Genomic DNA, 23,290 nt, shown 5'->3' with positions numbered 1-23,290 from the left:
TGAGAACAGACTAATACACATATCTCAAAATAAAGGCAACCTATGACAAACCCATGGCTAATATCATAGTGAAGGGGGAAAAACTGAAGGCCTTTCCTCTAAAGACTGGAATAAGACAAGGATGCCCACTTTCATCACTGTTACCCAACATAATACAGGAAGTCCTGGCTAGAGCAATTAGGAAAGAAAGAAATAAAGGGCATCCAAATTGGAAAGGAAGAAGTCAAATTCACCTTGTTCGCAGAATTATCCTGTTCACAGATGATATGATCTTATATATAGAAACCCCTAAATACTCCAACAAAAAACTTCTAGAACTGATACATTCAGTAAAGTTACAGGATACAAAATCAACATGTTAAAATCATTTTAGCATCTCTATGCACCAGTAACAATCAGAGAATCAAATAAGTCAATTCCATTTACAATAGCTACAAAAATCTAAATTTTAGATCTAAAAAGGTCTAAATTTTGATTCCTTGCTTGCACTCCTAGCAGGTAAAAAATAAATAAATAAATAAATTTTGATTCTTATATAATTCTTACAGCAGCTCCTAAACCAGGAGAGCTACGATTACTCAAAGTCCTCAACCAAGTAATTCTACCTATAGGAATATCAATGCATGTATGAATCTTATCAGAAGATGTCTTGCACCCATGAGCTGTACCATCAGTAGGTCTATTTTTATTTATATTTTCTTATTTCAGATCTCTGTTTACATCACTAGGTCTAAAAGCAGACTTCTTCAGGAGTAGAGATTGTTGATTACTTCATTAAATAAAGAGTTCTAACCAGCTGAGATGCTAGCTAAAGAAAATAAGGATTTCCTAGTAGGAGAAGGAAGGAGTAAATATCAACTGTAGCCTGTAACCAGCTATAGCCTGTAATCAGAAGCAATGGCTACGCTATGCATATATTCTTGCTTTTATGTATATATGCATGTCCCTTTTTCCTCTTACTTTCTCCTACTTAATTTTTATTTATTTATTTATTTTTGAGACAGAGTGTTGCTTTGTTGCCTGGGCTGGAGTGCAGTGGCGCAATCTGGGCTCACTGCAACCTCTGCCTCCTGGGTTCAAGCGATTCTCGTGCCTCCCCCTCCTGAGTAGCTAGGATTACAGGTATGCACCACCATGCCCGCCTAATTTTTTGTGTTTTTAGTAGAGATGGGGTTTCACCATATTGGCCAGGATGTTCTCGAACTCCTGGCCTCAGGTGATCTGCTCACCTTGGCCTCCCAAAGTGCTGGGATTACAGGTGTGAGCCACCACGTCCAGCCTCTCCTATCATTTTATATAGGATGAGTTGGTATTGGTGAAACTCATAATTTAGTAGGTAGGTTACGTATCTAGGTGGGTTTTAATAGCATTTATATATGCCAACAGTGAAGAATCTGAACACAAAATCAAGAAAGCAATCCTATTTACAATAGCTACAAAAATTATGAAATACCTAAGGATAATTTTTTTTTTTTTTGAGACAGAGTCTCGCTCTGTCGCCCAGGCTGGAGTGCAGTGGCATGATCTCGGTTCACTGCAAGCTCCACCTCCCAGGTTCACGCCATTCTCCTGCCTCAGCCTCCCGAGTAGCTGGGACTACAGGCTCCCACCACCACACCCGGCTAATTTTTTTTTTGTATTTTTAGTAGAGACGGGGTTTCACCATGTTAGCCAGGCTGGTCTCGATCTCCTGACCTTGTGATCCACCTGCCTCGGCCTCCCAAAGTGCTGGGATTACAGGTGTGAGCCACTGTGCCCGGCCCCTAAGAATAAATTTAACCAAAGAAGTAAAAGACCGACTGGGCACAGTGGCTCACGCCTGTAATCCCAGTAACTTGGGAGGCCGAGGTGGGCGGATCATAAGGTCAGGAGTTCAAGACCAGCCTGGGCAATATGGTGAAACCCCGTCTCCACTAAAAATACAAAAATTAGCCAGGTGTGGTGGCAGACGCCTGTAGTCAGCTACTCAGGAGGCTGAGGCAGGAGAATTGCTTGAACTCGGGAGGCGGAGGTTGTAGTGAGCTGAGATCGGGCCACTGCACTCCAGGCTGGGAGACAGAGCGAGACTCTGTTTAAAAAAAAAAAGTAAAAGTTCTCTACAAGGAAAATTACAAAATTCTCTCTAAAGAAACTGGAGAGGATGCAAACAAATGGAAAGATCCCCATGCTCATGGATTGGAAGAATTAATATTGTTAATCCATTTATGCCTAGTGTTCCATTACTGGAACGCTAAGCTTGTGGGAGTTATTTATATCCTACTGCTCAAGGTCATCACCAACGTCTGATTTTTCACACACAAAAAAATTTCAGGCTCCAGCACAAATGGGTTAAAATGTTAGTACTACCCAAAGTGATCTATAGAGTCAATGTAATCCCTATCAAAATACCAATGTCATGCTTCACAGAAATAGAAAAAAAAAATCCTACAATGTTTATAGAACTACAAAAAAAAAAAAAAAAAAGCCCAAATAGCCAAAGCCAATCCTGAGCAAAAAGAACAAAGCTGGAGGGATCACACTACTTGAGTTCAAATTATGCTACAAAGCTGTGGCAACCAAAACAGCATAGTACTGGCACAAAAGCAGACACATAGAGCAATGAAACATAATAGAGAATCCAGAAATAAATCCACTCATCTACAGTCATCTCATTTTTGACAGAGGTACCAAGAACATACAGTGGGGGAAAGAACAGTCTCTTCAATAAATGGTGCTGGGAAAAGTGGATATCCATATGCAGAAGAATGAAACCAGACACCAATCTCTCGCCATATACAAAAATCAGAGCAGATTAAAACCTAGACATAAGACCTGAACTATCAAACTACTCAGAGAAAACATTAAGGAAATGCACTAGGACATTGAGTCTGGGCAAAGAATTTTTAGTAAGACCTCAAAAGCATAGGCAATGATAGCAAAACTATACAAATGGGATTACATCAAACTAAAAAGCTTCCACACAGCAATGGAAATAATGAAAGTGAAAAGACAAACTACAGAATGGGAGACAATATTTGCACACTGTCCCTTGGCAAGGAATATAAGGAACTCAGTAGCACAAAAAACAAATCTGATTTTTTTTAGCAAAAGATTAGCAAAAGATCTGAATAGACATTGCTCAAAAGAAGACGTACAAATGGCCAACAGGTAAATGAAAAAGTATTCAAAATCACAATGAGATATTCTCTCTCCCCAGTTAAAATGGCTTCTACCAAAGCATAGGGAATAATGGATGCTGGCAAGGATATGTAAGAAAGAGGAAGTCTCATACACTCTTGGCAGAAATGTATATTACTACAACTGCTATGTAAGACAGTATGAAAATTCCTCAAAAAACTCAAAATAGAACTACCATATGATCCAGTAATTCCCTTACTGGGTATATATCCAAAAGAAAGGACATCAATATATTGAAGAGATGCCTGCATTCCCTTGTTTATTGCAGCACTTCACAACGGCCAAAATTTGAAATCAATATCAGTGCCTATCAACAGATGAATAGATGAAGATACACACAATAGAATATTATCAGCTATAAAAAAAAAAGAATGAAATCCTGTCACAGCAACATGAATGGAACTGGAGGTTGCTATGTTACATGAAAAAATCCAGAAAGCACAAAAAGACAAATATCACATGTTCTTACTCATGTGGGAGCTAAGGAAGTGGATCTCATGAAGATAGAGAGTATTTTGGTGGTTATTAGAGGCTGGGAAGGGTAGGGAGGAGAGGGGGATGAAGAGAGGTTGAATAATGGGTACAAAAATTTAGGTAGATAGAAGAAGTAAGACCTAGTGTTTGATAATTCAATAGAGTGACTATAATATTTTATAATTCAAAGTAGCTACTAGAGAATAATTTGAATGTTCCCAGCATAAAGAAAAGATACATGTTGAAGGTGATGGATATCCCAGTTATCCTGACTTATTACACATTATAAATGTATGAAAATGTCACAGGTACCCTGAAAATACGTATCTATCCAGTATCAGTAAAAACAAAAAAAAGAAAGTTATAGATTCTTATTTTTGCAACTTTGAGCTCTGCTAGTTTGAAATCTTAGAGAGTTCTCCATCAGAGAATACAAAAATGATTCCATTGACTGCCACCTGTTTGGCCCTTTGGGACACCCCATGCCACTGAGCCAACAAGCAAAGAAGGGAGTTACTCTACTGGCTGGAGTAACTATCAAGAGGAAATTGGGACACTGAGTACTATGTCTGAAACACATGGGAATCCCTAGGATACCTTCTAGTAATTATCCAGTGGTAAAAGTTAGTAGATTAGAACAACCGAATACAAGTCAGGCCAAATACAAGTCAGTCCACTAAGGGCTAGGCCCTTGAGGAATAAAGATTTTGGATTACTTCATTAAGTAAAGAACTAATTCTAACCAGCTGAGATGCTAGCCAAACAAATAAAATATGGATTTCCCAGTGGAGGGAAGTTATAAATATCAACTATAGCCTCATGACCAGTTGCAGAAAAGATGGCTAGGCTGTGCATATTTTCTTGCTTGTATATATATATATATATATATATATATATATATATATACACACACACACACACACACGCGCACACACACATATGCACTTTTCTTTTTCCTCTTATTTTCTCCTATTATTTCATATAGGGTGAGTTGGTACTGGTGAAACTCATAATTTAATAGGTAGGTTACATGATATCTAGGTGGGTTTGTCATTGAACTGGAAGAATGAAGATCACTTTACAATACTATTGTTAGGAATAATGTTTAAAATTTTAAGGAAATTGAATCCTTGTAAAGTTCCAGTTAATAGAAAACTCAAAAGAAAAAAATTATAAATTAGAAAATAAAAAATTAATCGTTATTTAAAAAAACCCTTATATCCCACACTATAAATCATGGTACTTTGGATCTCTCATTTTCAAAAGTTGAGCCTATTTAAATTGAATCAAGGAATGACTGCAGAGAAGGTTAGTATCATTGCTATTGCGATTTAGAAATTGTGGTATGGATAAGAGGGTGCATATGGTTGGTCACTGAGTAGCTAAAGAGGGTGGAGACTATGATAGCTGTTGTCTGGCACTTGATACCATTCCCACCCCTCTCTTTATTCTCCCCAGAATCAAAGAGGGCCTGGGAACTACCTCTCAGATTCTCTTACCAGCTGGGGTCTGGATAGAGTTTTAACTCTGACGATGAAATGCACTCACATGGGTTTGGAAGGCAGAGGGAGGTGGGAGCCTTTCTCCCTCAGGCCGTGGTGGTGCAAAGTCAGTAGCAGTTCCTGATCTCTGAGGGGATCACAGCCACGATGGCAAATCTGACAGCTCTTGGTGGCCTTTACTCACCTCTCTTTTCTGCAGCCCTTTCAGCAATTTTGCAGGCATGGAACTAAGTTAAATCCTTTCTACTTGAAACATGCAGTGCAGTTTGTTTTCCTAACTGAACCCTGCCTAATGTATCCTAAATCCTATCTCCTAGGATTAAACACTAAACACTTTATACATAAGGCCTTCTGAAAAATTGTATTCATGAATATTTTAAACAAATCTGATCATATAACATGCACTGTTTTGTAATATGTGCTCTTTCTCTTAACTGTTATGGGTGGCTTTTTTTTTAAATGTTCACCTGACTTGGGAAGATTATATAGTGGGATGGGGGAAATGGAAAAATATATCAGTAGCTCACTGGATGTGAAAAGAAAATAAAAAAGGATTTCTAAGCAAATTAAACATGAGATCTTTTCTTTCCCAAGGAGGTTATTTTCTTTTCTATAAGCTACTCTCATAACATCAGCCTCTCACTACCAAGTCTCATGAGTTGTTCATGTTCTCTGCTTCATCTCCCCTTTGCTCGTTAGCTCACTGCTGCTGTGTGGCATCTGACTCCAACAGTTTACCAAAACCCTCTTGCTATGAACTGAACTGTGGTTCCCCCTACCCAAATTCATATATTGAAGCCCTAGCCCGTATTGTGATGGTATTTGGAGATGAGGCCTTTGGGAGAGAATCAGGGTTAGATGAAGTCAGAAGAGTGGGGCCCTGTCTTAGTCCCTTTGTGTTACTAGAAAGGAATCTGAGGCTGGGTAATTTATAAATAGAAGAGGTTTATTTGGCTCACAGTTCTGCAGGCTGTACAAGAAGCATGGCACTGGCATCTGCTTCTGGTGAGGGCTTCAGGCTGCTTCTACTCATGGCAGAAGGGGAAGGGGAGCCGGCTGTGCAGAGATCACATGGCCTGAGAGGGATGATGTGCCAGGCTCTTTCAACAACTCGCTCTCCAAGGAACTAATAGAGTGAGAACTCACTCACCCACAAGGAAGGGCAATAATCTCTTGAGGGATCCACTCTCATGACCCAGACACCTCCCACTAGACTCCATCTCCAATATTGGGGGTGAAATTTCTACATGAGAGTTGGAGGGGACAATCATTCAAACCATAGCAGGCTCTCAAGAAGGTATATTGCCTTTTTTTCATTTTTTTAAATTATACCTAAGTTCTGGGATACATCTGCAGAGCGTGCAGGTTTGTTAAATAGGTATGCATGTGCCATGGTGGTTTGCTGTACCCATTATCTACATTAGGTATTTCTCCTAATGCTGTCTTTCACCTTGCCCCCATCCCCCGACAGGCCCCAGTGTGTGATGTTCCCCTCCCTGTGCCCATATGTTCTGATTGTTTAACTTCCACTTATGAGTGAGAACATGTGGTGCTTGGTTTTCTGTTCCTGTATTAGTTTGCTGAGAATGATGGTTTCCAGCTTCATCCATGTCCCTGCAAAGGACATGAACTCAATTCTTTTTTATGGATGCATAGTATTCCATGGTATATATGTGCCACATTTTTTTTATCCAGTCTATCCTTGATGGGTATTTGGGTTGGTTCTAAGTGTTTGCTATTCTGAATAGTGCCACAATAAACATACATGTGCATGTGTCTTTATAGCAGAATGATTTATAATCCTTTGGGTATATACCCAGTAATGGGATTGCTGGGTCAAATGGTATTTCTGGTTCTAGATCCTTGAGGAATTGGCACACTGTCTTCCACAATGGTTGAACTAATTTAGACTCCCACCAACAGTGTAAAAGTATTCCTATTTCTCCACATCCTCTCCAGCATCTGTTGTTTCCTGCCTTTTTAATGATCGCCATTCTAACTGGTGTGAGATAGTATCTTGTTGTGTTTTTGATTTGCATTTCTTTAATGATCAGTGATGATGAGCTTTCTTTCAAATGTTTGTTGGCTGCATAAATGTCTTCTTTTGAAAAGTGTCTGTTCATATCCTTTGCCCACTTTTTGATGGGGTTGTTTTTTGGTGTATTGCCTTTTAAGAAGAGACATAAGACGGCTTGCATGTATATTCTCTTCCTCCCAGCCATATGGGGACACAGGGAAAAGTCAGCCATCTGGAAGCCAGGAAGAGCCCTCACCAGAAAGCAGCCATGCTGGACCTTGATCTTGGAGGATCTAGGCTCCAGAACTGTGAGAAAAGAAATTTCTATTGTTTAAGCCACCCTGTCTATGGTATCTTTTCATGGCAGCCTGAGCTGACTGAAACACCTTTCTTGAAAATCACCAATGATTTCTTAAATGAAAAATCCAGTGACTTTTTTTGTCATTGGTCTCTTTCTATGGCATTTGACCCTAGGCCCTCATTCCTTCCTGACGGCACTCTTCTTAAACCTCTAGGACCCTGCAGACGGTTGATCTTCTCTTCCCTCCACCAAGTTTGTCCTCAGCCTAGGCTCCTATCCTAAACTCTCTCTCTCACACCTTTAACCTCATACAGCAGCAGCCCCAAGGCACAGACCCCTCCTATCTCTGTGATCTCAGGATTGGCACTCAACCCTTCTGCTTACTGGGTCTGCTACAAAATGCCCCCTCATTTGAGGACACAGAGAGAAAACATCCCAGAGTCTCTATCTACTGTAATATAATCTGACCACTAAGATTTCAGGCCTGCACCAGGAGCTTGATGTTTCTCCTGATCTTTGGGCACACAGTTACCTGTGTGTTGTTGGTATCACGTACATCTTGATATACATGCAGCCAACAAAACACACAGGCATCTGTTCATCTTCATGTTGTTGCATTTCAAAAACTGTAACCAAAACCTCCTTGTCTGCCAGCAAAACATGTTGTTCTGATTAATTTACAGTCTAAAAAGTATAATGCAATGAAATAAAAATAAAACCCAGAAAGAAGAGTGTTTCTCTCTCCCTGTTTTCCTGTGTGGTCTATATCAATCTCTTTTTTAATATTTGGAAGTTCTTGAATATGGATCTTATATGAGCTCTTGTTAAGACAAAAATGGATTGTTATATTCATAGGAGAGCATTTCAAAATCCCATTTGTTCAATTATTCACCAAAAGATTCATAGATGAGTCTGATCTTCTCTATGCTATCTGAAAAAATAAGAGGAGATAGTATTGAAGAAAGAACGAGGACTTTATTCATCACTTATTTCCTGTATGTAATAGATTCTTTCAGAGAACTAAAAGGAATACATTTCCTTCCAATAGCTTTAAAAAAAAAACAAAAAACAAAAAACTTTGTTCTTTAAAGGAAAGCCAGCCATTTAAAGGCAAGTCTACTCTTAATTTAAGAAAGAATGCAGTTCGCCCAAAAAACACCAGGTCAAGTAGGGTGGATTAGTTGGCCACAGCTGACTGACAGCTTGACAGCTGTCAAAGCAGGCAGATGACCATCTGGCTCTTCTCCACAAATCATTCCATTCCAATGGAAGGCATGAATGTGCACCCAAAATGAGATAGATAATGTGGATAGTTAGTGACATGACAGTCTATCAAATGCTGTTGACTCCATAGTACTTTCAGCTTGAAGTCTAGATAGCATATTAAGAATTATACTTCCACTGACTTTTCCCTCTTCTGATTAAATTATTTTACCCCTAACCAATAATGAGAAGGAATCTTTAATAAACAATGAAATATCTTTTCCTTCAGTCATGACATTATAGTTGACCCTCAAACAATGTGAGGATTGTGGGAGACAACCTAGGCAATTTCATTCTGCATGGAGGCAAGGGCAAGGATTTCATGACAAAGACACCAAAAGCAATAGCAACAAAGCAAAAATTGACAAATGGGTTCTAATGAAGCTTAAGAGCTTCTGCATAGCAAAAGAAACTATCAACAGAGTAAACAGACAACTTACACGATGGGAGAAAATATTTGCAAACTATGCATCAAACAAAGGTCTATCCAGCATCTATAAGGAACTTAAACAAATTTACAAGAGAAAAACAACTCCATTAAAAAGTGGGCAAAGGACATGAACAGACATTTTTCAAAAGATAAACATGCAGCCAACAAGCATATGAAAAAAAGCTCAATATTGCTGCTCATTAGAGAAATGCAAATCAAAACCACAGTGAGACACCATCTCACACCAGTCAGAATGGCTACTATTAAAAAGTCAAAAAATAACAGATGCTGGTGAGGTTGCAGAGAAAAGGGAATACTTACACACTGTTGGTGGGAGTGTAAATGAGTTCAGTCATTGTGGGAAACAGTATGGCAATTCCTCAAAGAGCTAAAAGCAGAACTAGCATTCAGCCCAGCAATCACATTACTGGGTATATACCAAGAGGAATATAAAGCATTCTACTATAAAGACACATGCATGCAAACGTTCATTGCAGCACTGTTCACAATAGCAAAGACATGGAATCAACCTAAATGCCCATCAGTGACAGATTAGATAAAGAAAATGTGGTACATATATACCATGGAATACTATGCAGCCCTAAAAAATACAAGCTCATGTCTTGTGGGAAGATGGATGGAGCCAGAGGCTATTAACCTTAGCAAACTAATGCAGGAATAGAAAACTGAATACTGTGTGTGGGAGCTAAATGATAACAAATGGACACAAAGAGGGGAACAACAGACATTGGGGCCTACTTGCGGGTGGAGGGTGGGAGGAGGGAGAGGAGCAGAAAATATAACCATTGTGTATTGGGCTGGGTGATGAAATAATCTGTACAACAAACTCCCCAAGACACGAGTTTACCTGCGTAACAAACCCTCACATGTACTCATGAACCTAAAATAAGGGTTTAAAAAAACCCAACAATATGAGGGATAGTGGCACCAACTGCTACACTGTGCAGTTAAAAATCCACACATAGCTCATGACTCACCAAAAACTTAACTACTAAAAGTCTACTGTTGACTTGAAGCCTTACAGATAACATAAGCAGTCAATTAACACATAGACTAGTATCTATTAGGTTGTGTGAAAGCAGTTGCGGTTTTTTCCATTACTTTCAAAAGCAAAACTGCAATTACTTTTGCATCAACCTAATGTATATATTTCATGCATTTATGACATACCTTAAAGTTTGTTTTTGTATTTCTAGGCTATACGATTCTTCTGAGTTTTTTTCAAGTTGTCACAAATTTCCAGAAAATTTTCAAATATATTTATGGAAAGAAAATTTGCATATAAATGGATTCATGCAGCTCAAATACATGTTGTTCAAAGGTCAAGTACATATTGTCTCATTGGTATGAAATTTAGGAATTAGGCTGTGCTAGTGGTTGCATAATCTTAGGTAATAAGTTGCCTCTCGAAGCCCCATTTATCTTGTTTGTAAAATAAAGGTAGTGGTCCTGGCTAAAACAGTCTTTAAAATCCCTTCCAGTCTGCCAGCCTGTGATTTTTCTGCCACTGCTGGTCATTACATAGGCAAGTGTGCAATCTAATGCCTGTCTCCTGAGGAGCATTTGTTATGTTGTTGTTTAAGCTAGGAGCAAACATTAATGGTTGCATCTCTTAAAGCAACTTGGAAGCACTTCGCAGATGCTTCTACATGAATGAAAGAATATGCATTTGGAATCCTGTGAGTTGACCCTTTATGTTCCAAGGAGAAACACCTGAGAACTTTGTCATTCCATTATTATAAACCTACCACTACAGAGTGTCACTTTCAACATTTATCAGTTTATCAGAGGTGCTATTTTTCTGGTTTTAAATGGACACTTTTTTTCCATGTTTTTACATTTTCCTCTTCTTCATCACCAGCAATAGCAGTTGGTGTTTTTTTGGGAGGCATTTTTTCCCCAAAGAAATAAGTTATTGCTTGAGAAGAATGCCTGTATATACAACAAACAAGTCATCTTGAGATGCTGTTGTGCTGTGTCATTAGCCTCACCAGGCATCCTCTAGGCTGTGCAGAGCCACTGCAGAAGCACAACTCAAAATCTTGTCTTTATAAAACTGCCAGGGACTCTTGGTGTTTTTTACTTATTCCATAGCTCTTGATGGAACAATGCTCCTGATGCAGTCTGCCACGCATACTGCAATCATAAATCGAGTTAGTTTACAGAGGACCCTCTGAGAATTGCTTTTGTCATTTCCCGGTCCCAGGTTCCAGCCCCCTTTCAGGAATGATGCCAATGAGAGATAAGGATATGCAGCTCCATGATTTTTTACCAAAGTCAGTGGGAGACACAACAGGGTGCATGAACTTTCTAATATTTAAGCTCAGTTTAACATTTTTGTACCTCACTCTTTGTGGCACAAAATCTTCCCTGTTCTCGCAAGGTAGCTTTCCACCTCTGATGACTATTTACTTTGTTGGCATGTGTCGTTTTTGTTCTAGAATACTTATAATGATTACCATAGCTGGAATGCATTTCTCTTCTTCTCATTTTATCTGTTTCCACACAAGATCTTGGCAACATTTACTCCTTCCTCTGAATTCCTAGACTTTCCACATTGTATTTTTATTTCTTCCATCTAACCCTGATTATTTGCATCCTCCGGTGCAATATATTTTCCTTTTGCTCACACTGCCTAGTCAACAAGTAGTATGAGTGCCTCTCCAGCCTCATGTTTCCATCCTGTGCCATATTTTGGTTTTAGTCATAGTGAACCACTTGCTCCCCTCCAAGTTCTGCACGTTCCCAGCTCCTCTGAGCCTTTGCCTTTGCTATTCCACACTTGTGACCTAACTGAAATTAGGTCCTAACTGATCTTGAGCACTGCTCCACCCAGGAGGTCTTCTCTGGTCACTCCCCACTGGCAGCCCCAGATATTCCACCTGTGTTCACCCACAGCATCCTTCTTGTGAACATCTTTGTCTCCTTGAAGACAGAATCTGTGCAGTCTTTGTGTTCCTATCTTTGTTTTAGTGCTCAAATACATTGAATGGGAATTTTTAGTTTGCATTTTGTGACACAGAAAACCTACTGCTTAATGTATGGTTCTCCTTCAGACTGTGCTCTGACCTCAGTAGGGAATGTTTCTGCAATAACAGCTTCCCTTTCCCATACTTTCCCAATTCACTGCTTTATAAAGTTCATCCTAGTAATCTCTAGAAGTAATTTTGTACAAAGCAGGAGATTTGGCAGGAAATATGTTTTCGAATCTGCCAAGCCAGGTTTAAGGTGGCTATTAAAGATTTTACAAATGTCATTTATACCAAAGAAACAGCAGCAGCATTTATCACTTGCTTTCTTGGCTGCAAAAAAGTCTCAGCTGAGCCAAAGCTGATTACGTTGGCCATGCAACAAAGGTAATTTATTCATCATACACAAAATCTCCCTTAACTAAAATCAGAATTTTAAGTGCTGACTGAAAGGAGAGCTAATGTATCTATCAGTGCACAATCATCCTGTAGACCAAAAAGGCACTTAAGAGTGCTTTTTAATCATTTTCTTTCCTAAACCTAATTATTGTTGACTTTTGCAGATGTCTAATAATTAACTTATTCATAGAACATTAGCCTGTATTTTTTGTCTTCACCACTCTCTAATTCATATTTTCCATGTCATGGGGCTTTATATCTACATAAAGCTTTCCCAGTTTTCTGGGTAGGTTTTATTAACAATACCTTATAAAGCACGGGCTCAGCTGAATCCCTTTCCTGGGAGAAATTTGATATCTTAAGAGAACCAAGATTTCTGTTCTTCACATTTCTCTGATTTATAGATGTGTCTCCCGCTTGCCTCCCTAAACCCTAATGATCGCCACTCATCATCTTGGTCCACCCAGAATCCAACACTGTAGACTTTCTTCTCCTCTGGTTGTTGACAACTTAAAATGAATGCCAGGCTGAGGTTTCTCTGATTCCTAGCTTTCTTCACAGACAACCTGCCCTTGAAGCTGAGCAGACCCAAGTGGGCATTCCACTCCCAGTTAAATCCCCTGACAGTTCCCCCTACTGGTTCACTTGCAAAATAGATCCTTCAAAGACGGTTCATTTTGCTGTCTCCATACCTGTGTCCAGTGTATGTGTGGTGATGGTGGTGGTGTGGGAAGGGGACAGTACACGTGCTCTGAAATACACACTGCAATTCTAAGTTTCTCAGCTTGCTAATAGTACAGTGAAGAGACCAGAGGTTGAGGGACCTCTGAAGGGCTGAGAAGAGGTAGATGTGTGTATACAAATAAAACACAGTGGGGTTTAAATGTTGTCTTCCTGTTAGCAAGTGCAAATTAAAGGAAATAGATCATTGAATGGTGTTCTCTCATTCAGTGTTCTGTTTTCTCCTCATTGCATCGTCTCTTCCTACCCCCTAGTTCTACCTACTTTCTTTGGGAAGTTAGCCTAGTCTTTCTTATACATGCTGATCCATATACCTTTCAAAAAAGTCTAGTTTGATCTGCACAGATGAGGTGCTGGTTTCCCAGTAGCTCTAACCCCATCTCCAACCTCCAGCCTCCTTCAAGAAGGAAGCCCCTGTGGGCCCCTCCAGGTTGTAGGGCATGCTGTTGCTGTGCGCTAGACTCTTAGTTATTTGGTTCACAGTAGCCTCAGTGCTAGTAGCCTTAGTTCTTATTCTCCTCGGAATTTGAGGAGGTGAAGAAATCTAGTTTCTTCAGGAATCTTTAAAGGGGAAGAGTTTCTGCAGGCTGATAGATGAATCTTGTTTGGTACATGGGTATGTTTTGTGGACACAGAGGCAACCTTTCAGCTTCACTCACTGAGCATAGATGTGACTATCTATTTCGCCTGGGAGAAATCCTGGTCCCTGTGGCCTGGGGGAGAAATCTGTTTTCTCTCTCAATGTCTTTTTCTTGTCCTTAAAAGACATATTCTCTAGGGGGTTGTCTTATATCCTCTGTTAGTGGTAGCCAATTCTCCTTTTTTCTCAGGGAGGAAGATGAGTACTCAGAACTGCGATCAGAACTCAGCCAGAGCCAACACGAGGTCAACGAGGACTCTCGAAGCATGGACCAAGACCAGACCTCTGTCTCTATCCCCGAAAACCAGTCTACCATGGTTACTGCTGACATGGGTGAGTCTGCCTGCCCTTGCCACCAAGCCAGAGTTTGGTTTCTGGATTGTAATAGAAATTTTAGAAATGTGAGGCAGCCTGAATTAAAATTTAATTTTTCAGGGGGTTTGCTGAGTGGATGAAGTCACATGTATTTCAGTCCCTTACACATTACTTTGTTGGTCAAAATGGAACTGAAGCTTTCTGCTCTGATACAATTGTGATTCAAACATAAGTCACTTCTATTTGAAAATTCTGGAAGTAGGGAACCAGTTTAAAAGGCTATTGCAGTATTCCAAATTACAGTAATATCTGAACTATGATGGTGGGAAGGGAAGGGATGGGATGGGGGCCAACACATTGCAGTGGAAGAATCCCAATAGGTTTTAACAACTACTTGGATTGGGCAAGAAGGAGGAATCCAAAATGACTCCAATGTGTTGTTCCTAAGTGACTAAGAGAATGATCATATATTCCTTAGGAAGTTGTGTTGAGAAGTGAGTTGGGAAATAGTCATATTATGCTTGAGGTTGTAGAGAAATATCCATGTGTAAATATCTGGTATGATGTATTTTAAACTGCAGGGTGTGACCTACTATTGGGTCTTGAAATTACATGAAAAAGTATTTTTAAATGAAAGCTAATAGGAAAGCAAGTGACAGTATTGTTTCATGAAATTTGTTTCTTGCATCTTTGTAGGCAGTAAGTTGCCAAATGAATGTTCTAACTGGGTTGCAGTCAAAATGTTACAAAACTACTGGTCTTGCCTACCTGGATATTTGGAAAGAGATCGAGGTTGAGGGAAGAGGCTTTGAAGTTATCTGAGCTAAGGTGATCCCTGTGGTTGAAGGGTGTGGAGTCAAAAGAGGGAGGAGCAGCATATCTTAGGACAGACATGTTTACATGTATGGGAGAGATGGAAGAAGAACCAGGAGAAAGAAGAGTTGCATATAGTCAGTTTTCTTGAGTTTTATAATGAGTTTTTCTTGGAAGTTAAAATTTTGTTGGGGGGAGGGATTTTAATCAAATATTACATATTTGGGTTTAATTAAAATCCTATAAGTGCTACAACATTATGGAACACAGTACTATGAGAGTGTATCCAAAGAAATTTGATTCAGTCTAGGGTTACAAGAAGGCTCCCTCTAGGAAGGCGTTTGACCTCAGAGCTGGAGGATCAGTAGGAATTAAGCAGGTCAAGGAAGAGAATAGCATCCAGTGAGGGAGAGGAATGCATTTAAGGAGGTGACTGAAGATCCTCATGGATGGAGGACACAGAGGTGTGAGAGGGGGACTGGAGAGGTAGGCAGGAACTAGGCCATGCAGAGTCTTACAGGCCATGACAGAGACCATGTTTGGCCTTTACCCAAAGATCCACAAGAAGCTACTGAAAGATTTTTTAATAGTGGGGGAAGAGAATGAGATAATCAGATTTGCATTTTGAATCAATCACTGTAGTGTGGAGAAAGAATCCATAGATGAAGAATGAGTTGGGGAGGCTAGCTTGGAAACTATTGCAGAACTCTAGATGCGCAAAATTGTTGCTCAGATTAGGGTGGTGGCAGCTGAGATTTAATAAAGATGTAAAATTGGCAAGATTTGCTGAAGGATTGGAAACCGATTGAAGGTGGGGGGTGTGTATGCCCCATAAGAGTTCGTTTGTACAACAGATGGACAACAGGGCCACTCGCCAATAGGGCACATAGGAAGTAGGACCAGGTGGTTTTGCTTTGAGTTTTGTTTTGCTTGGGGCAGGAACTATATGATAGGTGGAGATCGTGTTTTGTTTGCCCATGGGTTTATAGTGTCTTGAAGTATTTGAGCGGAGGTGCTTCAGAAGGCAGTAGGCATTCAGATAAAACACCAAGAGGAGAGACCTGGGCTGAAGAAAAGCAGCTGGGAGACATCAGGGTGTTTGCAGATGATAACTGTTGACTCTGTCATTGCCCCATTTGTATCTTACTATCACGTTGACGTTTTAAATTATGTAATAGTATTTATTTGCTTGACTGATTCTCCCACTAAATTCCACTAGGCGGAAGCATGTTTGTTTCATCTCCTAGTATATCTTCAGAGATTATCACAGGGCCTGGCACATAACATGTGTTTAAAGATATTAGTGGGAATGAATGAATGAGGTAATCAACCAATCCACCAGTCAGCCAGCCAAAGATGAAGGAATAAAATGAGGAGAGTGGTATTCTGGAAGCCAGTGGGGCAGAGGAGGCTCTAATAAGGAAGGAGCGATCAGTCGTCTGGATTGCATCTAAGGCCAAATAAAATACATCAAAGCCATTGAGAGCTGTATGTTGGTACAGCTTAAGCCAGGCAGAAGTATGTTGAGGAGTGAAGACACTTCTCCCAACTAAACTGAACCCAGACCCCGGGCTTTATGTTACAATACACACAACTCCCTGCAACCAGACCATGCATGTGCCAAGTTCATACCAGCATGCTAAGTTCATACCAACATGCTAAGTTCATATGGGCATCATAAATCTCTAACCCTGGCAGCCCCAAGCTTCAGGACTCTGTCTTCCGCCTTAGATAGCCAGACAGATTTAAACAGCCTAGAAATTGCTTATCATTGTAGAGTGTGAGCCCTATACTGATCCCGCCATTCACTTCTCTCAAATTGTACCTTATGGAATTAATAAATGACCTGTACTCCAACAAAGTTCCATAATTAAATAAGTTTGGGAAGTGCAAGGATAAACACATTTACATGGATGTCTTTCCTGTGGGGCTTCTTGGACCTCCTGACATGAGGTGGCGTCTGTTGCACTGGTCCTCACACAGAAGGCAGTGTCCACCTATCTGCGCCATGGGGCATCCTCATTTTCCCAAACCATTCTTTTCATTCCGTCCCTCATTTAAAAATACATGGGTTAATTATAACTGGTGGTAGCCTCTTTCCTGAGAAGACTGAGTTCCTGGAGGGGAGTGACCTTCTCTGCCCAGTGTTGACACATGTTCTCTGCCCACACATAGAAGCTTTTTTTTTTTTCATTTAGTCAGCAAACTCACTTGGGGCTGTGCTAGGTACTGGGGATGAAAGACAGAATCTGCTGTCAGGTCAATGTGCTCCCACCCTCAAATCCTTCAAGCCTAGAGTGACTTCTAGCTTCCTCAGCACGCAGCCAACAGGGCGGTCCCTGCTTCTGGCCGCCTCCTTGGCCATTTGTCCTGTTTTTCTTCCAGCTGCAGCCACTCTGGCCTCCTGGCTTGCCGTTCCTCCAGCCTGAGCTGCTTCTCCTGCCCGGGGCTCTGTGCTGGCTATTCCTTCCGCCTGGAGCCCTGCTTCCTCAGCAGCTGTCTCCACAAAGGCCCCCCGCCCTCCCCTCTAGAGTCATGCCTCATCCCTCACTCTCAGGCAGCCACTTGCTTCCCTTTCCCTGCTTCATTTTCTTTCATAGCATGGAGCACTCCCTGAGGATGGATTGTGTTTGTACTCATTTCCTTGTGTGTTACCAAGCTTTATCTGGCTGTCATGCCAGAGTGCAGGCTCCACGCGGGCAGGGACTTCACCTGCCTAATTTACCAGCATAGCAGTTCCTGCACGTAGGAGATACTCAAATACTTGAGCAGCAGTGAAAGAACCCCATCCCAAAGCTCACAGTTGTTTGGAGGATGCAGACAGGTCCACAGGGAAGACCTCACAGTGCAGTTAGGACTCCATAGCAGGCCTGCAGTGGCCCTGGTGATAACCTCGGGGAGGAGCATGGAAGAATGCTTGCCAGAGGTCACAGCCGAGCAGGAATCTGGGAACTGAGTGGGGTCGGAGCCCATGAGGAGGAGGGTGCACTGGGCAGGGGCAGCTCTGCCAGATCCCCCAGGAGGACAAACACTTGGGCACAACAAGGAGGAGTTCATTAAAGCTGCTCACACAGTGCCGTCAGTGTGTTTGTTCATCGGAACTGGCTGTCTCCCTCTTCTTATTCCTTCGCCATTTTCCAATTAAATTTTTTCAACAGGAAAAAAGCTTCCATATGTAAGCACCATTATAGGAAATCATTTAAAAGTAGCCATTTCATTATAGTTGCTATATTTGCAAACCTGCATTAGCAACCCAGAGGTTTTCTTGAGCTGCAGAATTTGCTGCAGTGTATTTGCCGATCTCCAAAGATAACAGGACTAAGTCCAGCCTATCCGCTTCATCAAAAAGCACTTTTCTTTTGTTTTCATACCCACCCATCAGAGTCCAGCTGCCCCTTCAGTAGGCTGGTTCCTGGACAGTCTTCCAAGCCTGGAGGAATAAACGATCCAATTAAAAAGTGCTTTGACTTACTAAGCAGTCAAATAAAAGAGAAAGGTGCCAGCCTCTGTCACATTGCATGTTTTTTTAAAAAAAATTACCTCTTATCAAACCTGGTCACACATTGTTCAGAAAATAAAGGTAATTAAGTGGACAAAGCCAAGGTAGGAGTTATTGCTTAGAATTTTTATGTCCTCCATCTGGCAAAGGCTCACCGTTAAAAGAGAGGGTGGGTATACCAACTAACATGCTTTGCTCACTTACCCTGTGTCAAGCATTTACATGCATCCTTCATGTTTAATCCCCAACCTGGAAGGATGCCCTGGAGGGCTCTTCATCTGTAAAATCAGGATAATGAAGTTTGGAGAGGGTAAGTCACTTGTCCAAGGCCACACAGCCAAGAAGTTGTTTTTGTTGTTGCCGCCTGTGTTTCTATAGATGGCTTTCCTTTGATACTCCTCGGTTTAAACAGGAAGACATGCCAGTGGTTGATGTCATTTGCTTACTGCAGTCCTTTGAGGTCTCTAGGGCTGATGGGGGAATTAGGGAGCAGCTGTGTGATCACAAGCACCTGGCTTAATAGTGAAGCATTTGCAATCAGATTTTGCAGCCCTTCATATTAAAATAGAAACAACACTCTTGGACCCAGTGATTCTGGGTATTGCAAGAGAGCAGAGCACAGATGTGTGCACACAGGCTCATTGCATCCTGCATGTTACAGCATGTTTGCTGTCCTTTCCTGTGGACCATTTTCCCCACCTCTGTTAATGCAACAGCAGTGCTTTTCTGGAGCAACTGTTTCCAAAACAAACAAAATCCCTGATTGTATGGGCCTTTGCACAGCCAGTGAAGCATTCTGTTATTTTGAGATCTCTTCTGATTTTGGGTGAGAAATTTTTATTTTTCTGGAATTTAGCAATATCAGACTATTATACCCTCAAGGTTGAAATATCAAACCATTATACCCTGAGGGTTGAGGTTTATACCCTTAGGGTTGAAATCTACTCTTATACCCGCAAGGTGTCCTATGCATAGAATACCTTGCTTTCTGGTGTGATCACTTAGATTTTTCCTCTGTATGAATAGGTTTTGGAGGACAACCAAGGAAGATTTTCCACATGAAACCTGGTTTTTTGGTGCGGTTGTGACTGTGAAATATGTTCGATGCTAAAGCCAGATTTTCCTGGCTTACTGGCTGATGAGGCTTAATGGCTTCAGGAAAAAATGTTTACAAGTGTCAAGCAGCCACTCAGAGTGAGGAGAGAGGGTCGGGGCAGGGAAAGGCAGCCCTGCCTCTGCCAAAAACAGTTTTTGCAGACCTGGAGAAATGTGTTTACACAGGTAAGGCAGGCTGTCTGGCGAATACTCACTTTTTGCTAGGAATGAGGTGGCTAGATAGTCAGTGATCCTCTAGTCCACAGACTGAAAAGGTTAGACCGGACTGAAAGTTGTACTCTAACTGGTTCATGTAACAGGCCAAGCCCTTTGTTACCTTTTTCTTTTCTTTATGTGGGCAACTTAATTTCTTTGGAGAGGGTCACAATAGGGATCATCCCTGAGAACCAGTTAACAGTTTGAACATTGATTCACTGGAGCACTCTCTAGGGTGACTGTGTGTTTTCTCCTAGGGATCTGAGCCTGGTCAAATAAGACCTGTCTGCAAATGGTAGCAGAGCTAAGTGACTGAGGAGAACCCCCTGAAGTCATTCCAGAATCTTCCTTAGAGTAACCAGGATTGAGAGCAGGAAAGGTTATTGTTCTACTTCATTTTGTGTTACTTTGGAATATTTTCCCCAAATTCTGCTGTTCCATAACTTTTCAGTCCCCAAAAGAGACTTGGGGTATAAGATGGAAATGGAAAGGCATTAATCTACAGCATTTACTCAAAATGAGCTCCCACAATTCTTGGGATTCATGAACTCCTCTTCTATTAATAACATAAACAGTCTTTATTTTCTAAATAGACCATGTCTTTTAAGGTTGATTTGGTTTTGGTTATTTGAAATTCATGACATAATTTTTCTTAAAACCAGCATTATAATAAAGGAGTGTTAGCTCCTGAAACCAGCCTTGGAAAGCCTGTGTAATCTGTCATGGAAATAACTTCGGGACCTTGCTAGTGCTGTTACCGCATCCCCAGCCATCATTGTGAACATTGCTGCTATGAGAAAATAATTTGCAGATCACATTTGGTTGCCAGAACCACATCTTCCCCCTCCTCCTGGTGGCGTGGAAATCCTCTCACTCATGTTAGCATGAGGGCCACAGGGCCTGGGATGAGTGCTAATGGAGGATCCACTGTTTGCTGTCAAGGGCAGGAGACAGCCTATCTAAAGGGGATCTGGAGCTGCCGCAGGTGACCCAGGCACTAAGAAAGGGCCATTTGGACTGGAGGTTAGTGAGCCTGGGGGAGAGTGGGCAGAAGTGAGGCCTGAGAGCTGGGCTGTGGTCAGTGATGATAGAGAGCCATGGAGGCACAGTGAAGGGGTTGGAATTGATCCTCTAAACATACTTGTAACTATTTCTTCAAGATTACTTCTCAAAGGTATTGAATGATTAAGTCTTTTCTTGTATATTGTCAGTTGCTGTCCCTTCTCTACCCCAAAGATTTCCTCTCATCCTCTGCAAAACTGAGTATCATTCTTATTTTAAAGCTGTGCCAATTCAGGTGATCAATAGTCAAATAAGTAAAATGATTATATGTAGATTTGAACTTTTTTTCACATATGTGTGAAACAGAACTTTTCTGGCAGAAAAGTTCTGGCAGAAACCACTGACAGAACTTTTCTGCCACCGAGGCTGGAGGTGGATGGCTAGGAGTTATGTGGGGGTGCATAACAGAGCAGAGCAGGGGATCCTAGATGGGCACCAAGGTCAGTAGAGGCTCGCAGTCCTGGAGGACAGCTTCCTGGAGTTGATGTTAGGTTATCTTCCTTATCCCTTCATATTTATGACCAAGTTTGTTGTTTCACAGAAACAAACTGTGTCAGAAATCTAAAGTGACAACAGTGAAAATGAAAACAAATCCCCAGCTGGTAAGATTTTACTAAAATAGAAGTCCTGAAAATGCAGCCTCGATTGCTTTGAGAAAAGAAACAGAGATCTATAGTCAGAATGTGGTGGGGTGGCGTCTTCCGCTTCTCAGGTCCCCCACCCTGACTTTGAAATAGGAAATTTTCCTTGACCCCTTCTCAGGCCTCGTGACAGGGGTGCCTCGCTTACTCAGCCTGCAGCTCTCAACCCCTCAAGGGAGGAGGAGCACACAGGTGAGTGTGTGCAGGGGCCGGAACAAGTGCTTTTGAGCACCAGCAGGAGCAAAACTCCGTGATGGCCCCACAGTAGCGTCTCGAGGGGGAGGATCTGTGACCCCCAAAGCCCCAGAGGGCATGTGTTACAGTGCTCTTTTTGCTTTGCTGTTCGTGGACAGCTTAAGTATTAAGCAGCTCAGTGGGCCCTCTGCCTTTTCATGTGAGGCAGTTGCTCTCCACCACTGAAGGCAGAGGGTCAGTGTGGCATCCTTTAGCATCTGTGCCCTTGGCACCCAAACTCTTGTTTGGCATCCAGGAAAAATCAGGTCGTATGAAGAATTGAAGGGTGGTGAATACAGAGGATTTTATTGCCAATAAAAGTGGCTCTCAGCAGGAAGGGGAGCTGGAAGGGGGATGGAACGGGAAGGTAATCTTCCCCTGGATTCTGGCTGTCCCCAGCCAGACTCGTCTCCGAAGCAACGGTGTCAAGCCATCGCTCTGAAGTCAAGCTGCTGCTCTCTGACATCAAACCACAGTCTCTGACATCCAGCTGCTTCTCCTCTTCTTCCCTTCTCTGCTCTCTGCCAGTCGGGTCAGAGTTTTTATGGGTATAGGATGGGGGGCGGGGTAGGCCATGGGTGATTTTTGAAAAGGCAGCATTTCAGTGGGGAAAAAAGGTTGCATGTTCTCACTTTGGGCCATGGTTATAGGCTTCAGGGTGGGGCTTCGCCAGGGACCCTGCCCTTTTCTGCCTAGAATTTCTCTGCCTCCTGTCCCTGTCAGCTTGTGCCTGTGTACTTGGTGATCATTTGGATGTGGAAGACACACTTACAGGAGAGCTCTCCAGTTCTGGTGGCTGCACTGAGAATCAGTCATCTTGCGCTCTCCGTGTTAAATCTCCACTGCAGCATATCCAGACCATGTGAGACCTTCTTGCCTAGAATGTTGAAGTATGTGTTTTCTCAACTTTTTATTTTAAAAATCTTCAAACTTACAGAAAAGGTAAAACAAACCTCCATAAACCACTCATCTTAATCAACCAATTGTTAACATTTTGCCACATTTTGATTTTTTTCTCTCTCTTGCTCCCATTTGTGTTTGTGTATACGTTTTTTTCTAAGCCATTTAAAAGTTGCAGATGCCATGATGCTTCACCCCCTAAAGGCATATGTGTAAACCTCTTAAGAAGGAACCTTCTCCTATAATAAACACAGTACCTTCATCACCCCTGAGAATTTTACCACTGATGAAGCATTGACAGTCAACAATCCATATTCAAATTTCCCCAATTGTCCTATTAATGTCCTTGGTTGCTTTTGTTTAGTCCCAGATCCAGTCAAGGCTCACACATTATATTTAGTTTTCATGTCTTTTGACTCTCCTTTAATCTAGAACAGATCCTCCCTCCTGCTGTTTTGTCTCTTGTGACATTGCCATTTTGAGGACGTCAGGTTAGTGTTATCAGGTTAGTGGTATCATAGAATGTCCCTCAATCTGATGATCTGATTGTTTTCTTACAAGACTTGAGGTTAGCTTTTTTT

At 41.5% G+C, this 23,290-nt stretch overlaps 1 protein-coding gene across 3 annotated transcripts in view; it reads left to right on the top strand.

Annotated features, from left to right (window-relative positions):
- The window catches only part of MCC (MCC regulator of WNT signaling pathway), a 469,040-nt gene that overhangs the window by 352,561 nt on the left and 93,189 nt on the right, over window positions 1–23,290 (top strand). For all 3 annotated transcript variants that reach the window (XM_034960341.3, XM_063604592.1, XM_003826730.5), the window contains one exon: window positions 14,125–14,267. In XM_034960341.3, the coding sequence (XP_034816232.2) occupies window positions 14,125–14,267 (143 nt within the window). The remainder of the gene's footprint in view (window positions 1–14,124; window positions 14,268–23,290) is intronic.

Source organism: Pan paniscus, chromosome 4 (genome assembly GCF_029289425.2).
Source record: "Pan paniscus chromosome 4, NHGRI_mPanPan1-v2.0_pri, whole genome shotgun sequence".
Taxonomy (NCBI): domain Eukaryota; kingdom Metazoa; phylum Chordata; class Mammalia; order Primates; family Hominidae; genus Pan; species Pan paniscus.
Note: the sequence above shows the minus strand (reverse complement) of the source record. Positions and strands in the feature narration are given on the sequence as shown.